A 15,156-nucleotide genomic window follows, 5' to 3' on the forward strand; every position below is an offset into this window, starting at 1 on the left:
TCCCAATTTTTGTGTCATCTGCAAATTTGCAAATATTGCTGCTCAAACCTGAATCTAAATCATTTATATATATAGTAAAAATAACAGAGGTCCCTGACAGAGCATTGTAGCACTCTACTTACAACATCTTCCCATTTTGATTTAACCCCCATTTACACTAACTCTGTTTCCTTTAGTATAGCCATGCCCTAATCCAGCTTAATATAGCACCCCCAATACCATGAGCCTCTATCTTTTTAATCAGTCTTTCATGTGGCACTGTATCAAAAGCTTTGCTAAAGTCAAGGTACACATCACTACGAACCTTACCACTATTAATTGCTTCTACTATGCTGGAGTAAAATGATAGAAAATTTGTTAAACATGAACGGCCATTTGGAAAACCATGTTGCGAATCATTTATTAATTTATGTTTTTCGAGATGAAGACAAATGGTATTTGCAATAATTGATTCAAGTAACTTTCCCACAATAGATATTTGGCTAATTGGCCGAAAGTTTGACGCAAGTGATCTATTTCCTTTCATAAAAATTGGTATCACATTATCTACCTTCCATGGCTCTGGCACTCTGCCTGACTCTATTGATTTATTAAATATGGTAGACAGTGGCTCGGAAAGCTCCTCTTTGCATTCTTTAAGCACCCTGGCAAACACTTCATCCGGCCCTGGGGATTTGTTTGGTTTGAGTTTTTCTAATTGTTTAATTACATCCTCCCTGGTAACTGCTAAACTAGTCAACCTATCCTCATCCCCACCCACATAGACTTGTTTGGCTGAAGGCATAAGTTAAGTTCTTCTTTAGTAAATACAGAGATAAAATATTTATTAAAAATCCTACTCATCTCTTCGTCATTATCCGTTATCTGACCTGTCTCAGTTTTTAATGGACCTATCTTTCCTCTTATCTTTGTTCGATATAACTGAAAAAACCCTTTAGGATTTGTCTTAGCTTGCCCTAATATGCGAACTTCATAGTTTCTTTTTGCCCTCCTTATCTCATTTTGAAAATTTCTAACCAGTTGTACGAATCTATAAGGTTCTTCAAATCCTTTGTTATCCACTTTGGTTCATTAGTATTCGATCTATTCAATTTGTATGGTATACTACGTTCCTGTGCTTTGCTTAGAATATTCTTAAATAAGTTATATTTTGAATCCACATCGAAATCCCTTTTTATATCCCCCATCGCTGAGTTCCCGTCTCACTCCAACACGCAAGACTTTGTGGGCCTAATTCTTTCCAAAGTCTTGGGCCCATCCTCCATGCCCAAGACTTTCCAAACTATTTCACCCCAAAAATTTCTTAGGCTATTAAAATCAGCTTTTCGAAAATCTGGCACTTTAACAGAATATTCCCCCTAGAAATCTATTCCATTCTATAGTAAATCAAATTTCTTTGTGACTACTATTCTCTAGCTCACTCCCTATTTCGATGTCATTAATTTGTGTTTCCCTGCTAGTTAACACTAGATCTAAAATAACATTTTCCCGTGTTGGTTCCTTAATGTGTTGCGTAAGAAAGCAATCGTCAATTATTTCTAGAAAATCTTCTGCTTCATTATTCCCTGTTCAGTTGAACCAGTTTATTCCACTAAAATTAAAGTCACCCATGACACAAATACTGCTAGACCTTGATGCCTTAAATATTTCATCCCATAGAAGCTTTGCATCCATTCTGTCTAAGTTTGGTGACCTGTATATAACTCCTATTGTTAGATTATTTGTTTTTCGTTTAATTCTAGCCAAATAGTTTCTGTGTGTGTGGCTCAGTTTTGATTCCCTCTTTGAGACTACATTTCAAATTGTCCGCAACATATATGGCTACTCCCCTTCCTCGTCTAATATATCTATCTGTGTGATATAGTTTAATCCATTTATTTGATATTCAGCTAATAGTTCTCTATTTTCTACATTCATCCACGTTTCGGTAAGTGCAATATTATCTATTTTTTTTCTGTGCAGACAAGAGCATTTAAAGCGTTTATTTTGTTTCTTAGACTTCTATTGTTCGTGTAATATACCCTAAGTGTATCGTTATTTTGAAGCCCTTCTTTTTCCCCTGATCATGTTGCCAATTCGTTTCCCCCACAAACACAGACTTTTATTACCTCCTTTCTCCATATCAATTCCCATACCACTATCTACTAACAGTTTAAACCCAAACAAACCCCTCCAACCACAGGTTCCAACGAGTTCGCAACAGCAACAACCCCAGCCCTAGAAAGATGCACCCCATCTCGAGCATATATGTCATTTCTTCCATGGAAGTGTTCCCTATTATGTATGAATGATATTGCATTTGATTTGCAATATTTGTCTAGTCGGCAATTGACACCAAGTGCTCTCTGTCATGTTCATAGCAAACGGCACCATCCGTTTGCATGCGCTGCGTTTCATATGCCATCAGATGGTATGTAAACAACAGAGAGCGTGCAGGACGCCCGCCACGCTTGGACGCTGCTAGTCATGTATCATTATAAGTATTAAAGTCAGTAACCAAGCAATGGCTTTAATCAACCTTACAACCAAAACTTCCCCAGCAACACACAACACCACACTAGCGACGAGGATGAACAGTGAACGCAGATACGGTCCAGCTCAAAAACACATGGAAAAAGCATGCTGTCTCACCCGGGAGGAGGAGAAACCGTGCTGTCTGTGAGCACCATATCAATGCTATGTTCTACTAATGCTATGTGCTAACTGAAGCTGTGTGCTGACTGAAGCTTAGTACTGACAAGCTGTGTGCTGGGGAAGCTGTGTGATATCTACCGAAGCTTTGTAAAAACCGATGTTTTGTGTATAAAACGACGCTTTGTGCTACACAATTCTTCAAGCTGTGAACGTCTGCTGTGTTGACAGTGCTGAAAACTCATCAAACAACTGCTGTGCCAACTGCTGTGCTGCTGTGAGTAGGAACAACACATGTACACAAGGGCTAGGTAAGAAGTCAGTTGCTGCTATATTGTGCACTGTTGTGAACTTTTGCATTAAAATGCTTGTGTGCTTTGCAAAATTAAAGTAGTTACAGTGATTTCTTAACTAACATATACAGTGCAGTAAGTGTTTAGTATTCTGAGGAACATTGTAGTGATAGGTTTACATTTATACAGTAAAAATGGCAAATATACCTCAGTTTCCTGCATTTGATCCTGACTGTGACCAGACAAACCTGTCACAGAGGTGGATCAAATGGCAAAAAATGTTTGAAAATTTGTTAATAGTTTCAGACATCAAAAGTGCTGAAAGAAAGCGTGCCTTTCTACTTCATTATGCAGGTGATCGAGTTTGTGACATCTTTGACACACTGAAAGACACTGGTGGTGCCAAAGATTATGACATTGCCAAAGCCAAATTAACTGAACATTTCTAACCAAGACAAAACACTACTAAGGAAATTATGCATTTCAGGAGAGCCAAACAACTTTCTAATAAAACTGTAAATCATTACGACACATGTCTGCAGGGTTTAGCAGCCCATTGTGAGTTTGCTGATGTTGACACAGAAATCAAACAGCAAATAATTGAATCATGCACATCTACACGTCTCCGTCGAAGAGCTCTAGAACTTGTTGATGATGAAAGTTCTCTTACCAAGATACTGGATATTGCTCGTCGAATGGAAGATGCTGCACGTGATGCTCGTGTCATGGAGTGCAGTGCCAACAACGGTTCTGCACATGATGCTCGTGTCATGGAGTGCAGTGCCAACAACGGTGCTGCCACTGTTACTAACAGTGATGAGGTACGTAAGGTTCAGGGAGGACACCGTGATCATAGAAGATATCATGGCAAACCTAACAGTAAATTTAGCCGAGAACCACGTCACAACTGGGGTCAAGGAACAAGACTCAAGCAGACACAACGACCCTCTTCAGAGGTTAGTTAGTTTAGTTCATTTATTATGCACCCCATACCCATCTTGTGGGCGGTAGTGGAAAGGGTTACAGAGGCACATAATGGGCTCAGGGACTGAACCCCACAATTCATTTACCTAAGCAAGTCACAATCCTGATGAGCTAGTTTCAAAATTCAATATCATCAATGTCGTCACATCCTCAATGTGTGCGAGACCGACCACAAGTACAGTTTCTAAATTAAGCAACTGACATATGTGGAGAGCTAGTGTCACAGTTGATATGTTTGTCCTGCACACCGTCCCTCATCCAGTGAGCAACGGTGGATAGGTTACAATCACTTAGTTACTACCTACAGTTAGCAAACTGGGGATATTTGGCTAAAATTTCTGGTAGCAGATCATTTTGAATGAAATATTGACACATCACTGGAACATGGGTTATAGAATTGTCTCTGAATTCACGTATCTTTTCGCACTCCATCACATAGTGATGGAGGGTGTGCGAATAATTTTGTTATCAGAGGGTGTCAACAAAAAAATGTTACAATTGTGGAGGAGACTACCCACACCAAGGTAATGCTTGTCCTCCTCAAGGTAAGAAGTGCTATGAGTGTGGAAAACTAGGTCATTTTGGTGCTATGTGTCGTTCCGCACTAAAGAAACCACAGTCAATGAATAAAAGCACTGTACGAGGATCAGGTCATAGGGGTCGAGGTGGTAAACACAATATTGCACCTCATATCCAGAATGTTAATAATGTACAAGACAACATTTCATCACAACCAGTCTCAGATGACAGTGAATGTGATTATACTTATGGAGTACAAGCAATCACAGAATGGAATGATCTTCCAAACAACCCAGAGACATGTGTATACATTGCTGGTATTTGTCTCAAAGTTCTCATTGACACTGGATCAAACATTGACACCATTGCTGAGTGCCACTATGAAAAATTTAAAAAACAGTTCCCAAAGCTTGAGAACTATAATGGCATAGCCACTGCCTATTCTTCAAAGGTAGCCTTACCAGTGATTGGAACTTTCACTGCAGAGATTAAGTCAAAGAATGCAATGCTCACTACTACATTCCATGTTGTTAGGAATGCAAAGGAGTCTTTACTCAGTTACAAGACTTCAACCAAATTGGGGCTACTTCAGCTTTCTAATGCTGTAGCAGTGGAAGCTGCAAACAATGTTGATGGTATTGTTGCTGAATTCTCTGATCGATTTAAATCCATAGGTTGTTATTATTAATAGCATAGTTCATCTGCACATCAACCCAGATGTAATTCAAGTCGCCGAGGAATATGTACACTCTGTAACCTGTGATGCAGTCCCTAAGGCTCTCACTCTTGATGAAATCCATACTGCAACCCTAGAGGACCCAACTCTGCAAGCAACAGTGGATGCGTTGACCAAGAAAAAGTTTCCATGCATCCCACCCTCAGGAGTTGACCAAGATGCATGTGGGATTTTCTACTCTGCTTTCCCGACTGCAATGCATACGTTACCAATGTACATGTAGCAGACACTTCACGAAGCTGTCGGAATCCAGCAGAGAAAATACGAGAGCAACCGTACAGGGCCTGGGAGCAAGGTCGAGTTAGAGCCCTTGAGGGTCTCTTCTCAGACTAGCCTCACCGGGTCCTGGTCCACGTTGATCGTTGGAATCTCCTCAATGATTTAACACTTTAAGGGCCTCTTAGGGTCCTCATAAATTTGTGAATAATAGGCAACTCGGTGTTGAAGACACCTGGAGCTGAAGGCTTGAGTAATGTTGGCAGTATTCAGAAGTGGTTCAACGGAAACATCGCATAAAGCTTAACAGTAGTTTATTTACTAACTTAACCACTAATACAAAGGGTGCTTGATTTACTTTAGATTGGCGTCAGAAAGGCTGTGGTTGTATTAGCGAGACTCTTGACGTCTGACTAATTGATTTTGATCGTGGAGAATCACCTAACTTAACACAATTGACAGCCAATCATTAACACGGCAAACCTAACTGCCGGTGAGCAAAGGATCACAGGAGCTCCAACCGGATACTCGGGTAAAGTGATGTGCAATAAATCACAATGGTACTGTCAATAGGACAGGCAATAACATGCACAATAATAATGTCCCACAATAACTAAATGTGTGGTGTATGTGAAGCTCACATTCACAGACGAGTGTAATGGACGAGTTTAGGCATTGTATGTACTAGCTCTATCTATATATCAATCCATTAATGTAACATCACTTGTATGTATGTACCTTACCTGAATAAACATATTTATTTTATTTATTTTATTTAATGTCGTGGTACCGCACAGATAAACACACATACACCGTCGGGTGCCTCCACCTATACCTGTGTCAGGTGTGAGTAGGTGAGAACGGTGGTTGATCCCTCAGATCAACACACAGACAGACACAATAATAAAACACAAAATCTTGTACTTACAGGTGGGCTACCTCTCCCATTCACTCACTCACTCGTGCACATTTATGCAAGAACTCGTTGGTGGCCTGACAGCTGGTTTCGCTCGTTACGACATGAGACACTGACGACAGGCTTTCCCAACACACCGTACTTGACACGGAGGTACTCGCAGGAGGGCGCGCTGTATGTCTAACAGACACACACACACACCCTTGATGGCACTGGCGGTGAGTAAGGTGGTGACGTGTGGTGACGTCACGTAGTACAGTGAGACAGGGAGGGTGGCGGTTTGAGGCGGCTACACGTTCTGGGCTGAGTGGCGGCTTGGCGGCAGCTGGTTATATGGTACCATGCAGGTACACTGTGGTAAACCATGCAGGTACGCTGTGGTAAACCATGCAGGTACACTGTGGTAAACCATGCAGGTACACTGTGGTAAACCATGCAGGTACACTGTGGTAAACCATGCAGGTACACTGTGGTAAACCATGCAGGTACACTGTGGTAAAGTCACACACACAGTACTTAGGCAGCGGCACTGCCTTAGTCCACTCTAGGTCACTCACAGACCATCTCAATTTGTCACCAGGAGTGACCTGATATCAGTCTGTTTCGCTCAGGCAATTCACAGATTTTTCACTCTAGAAGATTTTTGAACAATATAGTCACGATCGCGATTCCGGGTTATCTTGTGTATCTTGAGATGATTACGGGGCTTTAGTGTCCCTGCGGCCCGGTCCTCGACCAGGCCTCCACCCCCAGGAAGCAGCCCGTGACAGCTGACTAACACCCAGGTACCTATTTTACTGCTAGGTAACAGGGGCATAGGGTGAAAGAAACTCTGCCGATTATTTCTCACCGGCGTCTGGGATCGAACCCAGAACCACAGGATCACAAGTCCAGTGTGCTGTCCGCTCGGCCAACCTGCTCCCATGCGGAGCCGGTGAGCGTTGGTATTTCGAGAAGATGCTGAGTTTAACTTGACGGTGAGGAATGGACGGTGTTCTGTCTATTGGCCGATAAACAGAAAGACACGTCAACTATGTACAGACTTCCTCACAAGAATACCCTTGCAAGGGATTGCAGGGCTCCTCGTGGGGCACCAACATCAGGTCTACAAGTGACCAATGGCGTTGCAGCAAAGGTGCCAGAACCAATGATATTGATCATTACATGATCGGTAGCAGAGGTGGCGTCATGAACACGTTACGACTACGTCACTGTTGTTATTCTTCATCGTGCTGGTTGAGGCTGACCCCAGAGGTCAGATCTTATCTGTCGCCTTGCTGGCGTCTCCTCTATGCCACCACTTGCACCTCAAGCTGTGTACTTCCTCACTCTATGGCATAAATGCTTAATTCCTCTTTATCTAATTCCTGCCTGGACACACGGCAGCCTCCGTTTGATTAAAGTATTCCTGGTTATGTGGCCATCCTGGGGACACCCAATATGACAGTTTCCGTCCAGGGTTTAAAGAGATAGAACTTTGTTCACGAGATCGGTGCACTGTGCACTGAAATGAACCATTCGTCAGCTGTGGGAGATAGCTTGAGATACCATACTCTCGCAATGCATTAAAACACTTGAACTTATCCGAACAGAATTAGGTGTTGCGCAACAACGCGACACCGTGCTGCGAGGTACTCGTATCGTCATTCCAGCTGTTCTACAGCAGCGTGCTCTGAAGCTTGCACATCAAGGACACCAAGGTCTTGTTAGGACCAAACAGCTGCTACGAGAAAAGGTGTGGTTTCCTGGCATTGATCGTCAAGCAAAGGATATGCATGATGCCTGTGTCCCTTGCCAAGCTGCAGTGGATACTTCAAGACCAACACCTCTACAACCTTCACCACTACCTGCTGCACCATGGACGGAAGTATCGATGGACTTCTGCGGACCACTACCAACTGGAGAGTACTTGATGGTAGTCATTGATGATCACTCACGTTATCCAGAAGTAGAAATCATCACTTCCACATCTGCAAAGGCAGTCATCCCGAAACTCGACAAGATCTTTTCAAACTTTGGCATTCCTTAAGTTGTCAAGACGGACAATGGACCGCCATTCAATGGACAAGACTTCGTCAACTTTGCTGAGCATATTGGATTCAAACACCGCTGTGTGATGCCACTACATCCTCAAGCAAATGGAGAAGTTGAGAGATTCATGCAACCTCTCATGAAAGCGGTACTCTGTGCTCATGCCGAAGGACGATCCTGGAAACAAGCTATGTATGCTTTTCTCAGGAACTACCGTGCAACACCACATGGAACACTGGGCAAGTCACCTGGTGAACTTTTATTTGGACGTCCTATGAGAATCGCACTACCCGTCATGCCAGCCGAGGTAACGGATAACGTCTCGCTCAGAAGGATGCACTAGCCAAGGGCAAAATGAAAATTGCTCATGATCAACGTGCAAAGGAACAATTCATAAAGGTTGGTGACACTGTTCTCGTTAAAAAGAAAAAAGAGGGAAAGTTAGATATGCCGTATGATACAAAACCATATAAAGTGATTAGTGTAAAAGGAACTATGGTAACAGCTAGTAATAGAGATCATAGTATAACACGTAATATGGCTTATTTCAAAGTGATTCCAACTAGTGTAGAAAATGATGAAGTGCAAAGTCGTTCAAGATAAAGAAACAATGAGTTATAACTTAACAAACAATTCATTAAGTGATATTCTTGTGTTTAAGGACTCTCGTCCCAGACGTCATGTTAAACGCCCTACACGATTTGATGATTAATTGTGTTCCTAGGTAATGCAAAGTATTTACTTATTATGCCAAATTAAATTTAATATTGTTTGAATAATGCAGATCTCTCATTCAATATTTTGTAACTTTATAGTACAGTTTCTTTCATTTTTTTGTTTAACATTGCATATGTATATTTAACACTGATATCCTCTGTGGTAAAGATTAAGTTGTTTAAATTCTTTGTGTGCTTAATTAATGTAAAATCTATGCAATATCTCTTGATATGTTAATAACTTACTTTGTGTCAATAACTTTGCTTTGTGCTACAAGCATAGTAGACATCCTGTATTCATTCTTTTGAAAGAAAAGGAGGGATGTCATGTTCATAGAAAACGGTACCATCCATTTGTATGGCTGCGTTTCATACGCCAGCAGATAGTGTGTAAACTGAGAGCGTGCAGGACGCCCGCCACGCTTGGACGCTGCTAGTAATGTATCAGAATAAGTATTAAAGTCAATAACCAAGCAATGGCTTTATATCAACCCTACAACCAAGACTTCCTCAGTAACTCACAACACCACACCCTCGACAACCATTCGTTTCCAAGTCCCCTTTCTTGGAAGAATGCCACATTATGATCGGGAGTCGTCCCTTGCTCCTAACTAACAGTTTACTGACTGTCAGTCAGATAGTTTACTGACTGTCAGTCAGATAGTTTACTGACTGTCAGTCAGATAGTTTACTGACTGTCAGTCAGATAGTTTACTGACTGTCAGTCAGATAGTTTACTGACTGTCAGTCAGATAGTTTACTGACTGTCAGTCAGATAGTTTACTGACTTGTCTATATAGATGTTCATGTTGAGACATGACCCCCCCCCCTCACTGGTTATGTATAGTCACCACCCACCATCTCCATGGCTGGCCAGCCTGTCCCCTGCTGTCTAGTGTACCTATGTTATTAGGTGATCTTTGCTTAGTGGCATCTACCTGGTGTGCCTTGTGTTAACTTGCTTGATTGTTACTTGGTTGTGGGTATGCATACCTATTGTAACTAAGCTGTGTCATGTAGCTAAGTTCGCCCCAGTAAACTGGTGGAGTTTACTTAGACTTTCACTCTACCATAAACATTGTGAACTTACATATTTGAGGCCAGGAGGTTCACTGACTTATGGGGGAGAGTTCTACTCCACGAGCCTTGCTTGGGACGATATAACAGGTGGAAGGGGAGGAGGAGAAAAGGGCTGAGGGGGAAGTGGAAAGGGGGAAGCGGTGATGGCGAAGGGGGAGAGGGTGGAAGGGGCGAGAAAGAGAGGGAAGAGGACCAAACCACACATCAGAACATGTAAAAACGACGACTTAATAATGGCCCAGGATGGACCCAAACATGTTCTCCGTCTTGTGGTGTGGTCATCATGCCTTCAGTCACGTTATCGTCACTCATCGCCTGCAGAGGGGGAAGGGTTGGAGGGAGGGACAAACAGGCCCGGGCACCGCCGGGTGCCCGTCTCCTAATATATAAAACACAGAAATTCCACCGAAGCCATCATGAGGATTCGAACCTATGCGCTGGGTATTCCCAGACATTGGTTCTGGGAATTCTGCACAAAGCTTCGAATCCTCATGATGGCTCCTGTGGATGTTATCATAGATATATCACGTTAAATACTGTCATTTATCTATATAAAATACAATTATAATAATGCACAAGTAATAAGAATAAAATCATATTAATTATTACGTTGTTAATTCTAAAATATACAAGAGTGTATTAACAATTATTTTGTGTATTATTCACAACGACACGAACAAAACGTAAACAATCAACAAGTGATGAATAACCCATTAACAAATGTACAATAATTAGTGTAGGGCTGAGAGGAAATGTTAACACTAACTGGACATTCCCCACCAGGATAGCGGACACTAACTGGACATTCTCCACCAGGATAGCGGACACTAACTGGACATTCCCCACCAGGATAGCGGACACTAACTGGACATTCCCCACCAGGATAGCTGACACTAACTGGACATTCTCCACCAGGATAGCGGACACTAACTGGACATTCCCCACCAGGATAGCGGACACTAACTGGACATTCCCCACCAGGATAGCGGACACTAACTGGACATTCTCCACCACGATAGCGGACACTAACTGGACATTCCCCACCAGGATAGCGGACACTAACTGGACATTCCCCACCAGGATAGCGGACACTAACTGGACATTCTCCACCACGATAGCGGACACTAACTGGACATTCCCTACCAGGATAGCGGACACTAACTGGACATTCTCCACCACGATAGCGGACACTAACTGGACATTCCCCACCAGGATAGCGGACACTAACTGGACATTCCCCACCAGGATAGCGGACACTAACTGGACATTCTCCACCACGATAGCGGACACTAACTGGACATTCCCCACCAGGATAGCGGACACTAACTGGACATTCTCCACCACGATAGCGGACACTAACTGGACATTCCCCACCAGGATAGCGGACACTAACTGGACATTCTCCACCAGGATAGCGGACACTAACTGGACATTCCCCACCAGGATGGCTGACACTAACTGGACATTCCCCACCAGGATAGCTGACACTAACTGGACATTCTCCACCACGATAGCGGACACTAACTGGACATTCCCCACCAGGATAGCGGACACTAACTGGACATTCCCCACCAGGATAGCGGACACTAACTGGACATTCTCCACCACGATAGCGGACACTAACTGGACATTCCCCACCAGGATAGCGGACACTAACTGGACATTCTCCACCACGATAGCGGACACTAACTGGACATTCCCCACCAGGATAGCGGACACTAACTGGACATTCCCCACCAGGATAGCGGACACTAACTGGACATTCCCCACCAGGATAGCGGACACTAACTGGACATTCCCCACCAGGATAGCTGACACTAACTGGACATTCTCCACCACGATAGCGGACACTAACTGGACATTCCCCACCAGGATAGCGGACACTAACTGGACATTCCCCACCAGGATAGCGGACACTAACTGGACATTCTCCACCACGATAGCGGACACTAACTGGACATTCCCCACCAGGATAGCGGACACTAACTGGACATTCTCCACCACGATAGCGGACACTAACTGGACATTCCCCACCAGGATAGCGGACACTAACTGGACATTCCCCACCAGGATAGCGGACACTAACTGGACATTCCCCACCAGGATAGCGGACACTTACTGGACATTCCCCACCAGGATAGCGGACACTAACTGGACATTCCCCACCAGGATAGCGGACACTAACTGGACATTCCCCACCAGGATAGCGGACACTAACTGGACATTCCCCACCAGGATAGCTGACACTAACTGGACATTCCCCACCAGGATAGCGGACACTAACTGGACATTCCCCACCAGGATAGCGGACACTAACTGGACATTCCCCACCAGGATAGCGGACACTAACTGGACATTCCCCACCAGGATAGCGGACACTAACTGGACATTCCCCACCAGGATAGCGGACACTAACTGGACATTCCCCACCAGGATAGCGGACACTAACTGGACATTCCCCACCAGGATAGCGGACACTTACTGGACATTCCCCACCAGGATAGCGGACACTAACTGGACATTCCCCACCAGGATAGCGGACACTAACTGGACATTCCCCACCAGGATAGCGGACACTAACTGGACATTCCCCACCAGGATAGCTGACACTAACTGGACATTCCCCACCAGGATAGCGGACACTAACTGGACATTCCCCACCAGGATAGCGGACACTAACTGGACATTCCCCACCAGGATAGCGGACACTAACTGGACATTCCCCACCAGGATAGCGGACACTAACTGGACATTCCCCACCAGGATAGCGGACACTAACTGGACATTCCCCACCAGGATAGCGGACACTAACTGGACATTCCCCACCAGGATAGCGGACACTAACTGGACATTCCCCACCAGGATAGCGGACACTAACTGGACATTCCCCACCAGGATAGCGGACACTAACTGGACATTCCCCACCAGGATAGCGGACACTAACTGGACATTCCCCACCAGGATAGCGGACACTAACTGGACATTCCCCACCAGGATAGCGGACACTAACTGGACATTCCCCACCAGGATAGCGGACACTAACTGGACATTCCCCACCAGGATAGCTGACACTAACTGGACATTCCCCACCAGGATAGCGGACACTAACTGGACATTCCCCACCAGGATAGCGGACACTAACTGGACATTCCCCACCAGGATAGCGGACACTAACTGGACATTCCCCACCAGGATAGCGGACACTAACTGGACATTCCCCACCAGGATAACGGACACTAACTGGACATTCTCTGCCAAGATAACGGACACTAACTGGACATTCCCCACCAGGATAGCGGACACTAACTGGACATTCTCTGCCAAGATAACGGACACTAACTGGACATTCCCCACCAGGATAGCGGACACTAACTGGACATTCCCCACCAGGATAGCTGACACTAACTGGACATTCCCCACCAGGATAGCGGACACTAACTGGACATTCCCCACCAGGATAGCGGACACTAACTGGACATTCCCCACCAGGATAGCGGACACTAACTGGACATTCCCCACCAGGATAGCGGACACTAACTGGACATTCCCCACCAGGATAACGGACACTAACTGGACATTCTCTGCCAAGATAACGGACACTAACGGGACATTCTCCCCCCATAATAACGGACACTAACTGGACATTCCCCACCAGGATAACGGACACTAACTGGACATTCTCTGCCAAGATAACGGACACTAACTGGACATTCCCCACCAGGATAACGGACAAATTACCGTCTCGAAGATCTTTAAAAATCCCGAAGGAGTCCTGATGATGTCTGTGTGGAGCTCAAGCGCCATCTTGCGATCTCTTGTGTCTAATTTGCACTTAATATGCGAGCTAACTCAGTGCTCTCTCTCTCAGTGTCCAGGAGGGCGAGTACTACACAGGGAAGGTGTACTGGAGGGAGAGTACTACACAGGGAAGGTGTACTGGAGGGCGAGTACTACACAGGGAAGGTGTACTGGAGGGAGAGTACTACACAGGGAAGGTGTCCAGGAGGGCGAGTACTACACAGGGAAGGTGTCCAGGAGGGAGAGTACTACACAGGGAAGGTGTACTGGAGGGAGAGTACTACACAGGGAAGGTGTACTGGAGGGAGAGTACTACACAGGGAAGGTGTACTGGAGGGCGAGTACTACACAGGGAAGGTGTCCAGGAGGGAGAGTACTACACAGGGAAGGTGTACTGGAGGGAGAGTACTACACAGGGAAGGTGTACTGGAGGGAGAGTACTACACAGGGAAGGTGTCCAGGAGGGCGAGTACTACACAGGGAAGGTGTACTGGAGGGAGAGTACTACACAGGGAAGGTGTCCAGGAGGGAGAGTACTACACAGGGAAGGTGTACTGGAGGGAGAGTACTACACAGGGAAGGTGTACTGGAGGGAGAGTACTACACAGGGAAGGTGTACTGTCAGCGCTACAGATGACTGGACAATGACAACACCCAGATGGGTTAAGCCTGACGTGAAACTGGTTGAACGCCCCCATAGTCTATTTCCTTATTAGCCAGGGTGCGTTCCGCCGCCCGGACGTCGAACCTTCACTTGAGTCGCCGCAAGAGAGTTACCGCTGGACAACTTACTCACACCAGTCAATAATTAACAGTGATTATCTCTAAATAAACTCTCAAATTCTGTCAGTAGCTTAGAATGAAGTCAAAATAATGGCAATTAGAGGTTTTAAGTTTGTGGAAGTCAGCAGCGCTCGAGGGATTCGGACGCGACGTTTTATCTGCCTTTGTTATGGTTTTATCTCAGACCGGAGAGGCTACAACGCCCACACGTGATACTGTCAAGAGGACCCCGTCTCCCTCACCCGTCACACGTGGTACTGTCAAGAGGACCCCGTCTCCCTCACCTGTCACACGTGGTACTGTCAAGAGGACCCCGTCTCCCTCACCCGTCACACGTGATACTGTCAAGACGACCCCGTCTCCCTCACCTGTCACACGTGATACTGTCAAGAGGACCCCGTCTCCCTCACCTGTCACACGTGGTACTGTCAAGAGGACCCCGTCTCCCTCACC

General features: G+C 45.1%; 1 protein-coding gene across 2 annotated transcripts in view; it reads right to left on the minus strand.

Annotated features, from left to right (window-relative positions):
- LOC123761583 (uncharacterized) overlaps positions 1 to 14,577 on the minus strand; it is a 58,785-nt gene extending 44,208 nt beyond the window's left edge. The window contains exon 1 of one of the 2 annotated variants that reach the window (XM_045747600.2): positions 13,861 to 14,576. In XM_045747600.2, the coding sequence (XP_045603556.1) occupies positions 13,861 to 13,926 (66 nt within the window). In that variant the 5' untranslated portion in view covers positions 13,927 to 14,576. Of the gene's footprint in view, positions 1 to 13,860 lie in introns of both variants that reach the window. The other variant, XM_069330796.1, reaches the window with a different exon arrangement.
- Between the last annotated feature and the right edge of the window lie 579 nt (positions 14,578 to 15,156).

The sequence above is a fragment of the Procambarus clarkii genome, chromosome 24 (genome assembly GCF_040958095.1).
Source record: "Procambarus clarkii isolate CNS0578487 chromosome 24, FALCON_Pclarkii_2.0, whole genome shotgun sequence".
In the NCBI taxonomy this organism is placed as follows: Eukaryota; Metazoa; Arthropoda; class Malacostraca; order Decapoda; family Cambaridae; genus Procambarus; species Procambarus clarkii.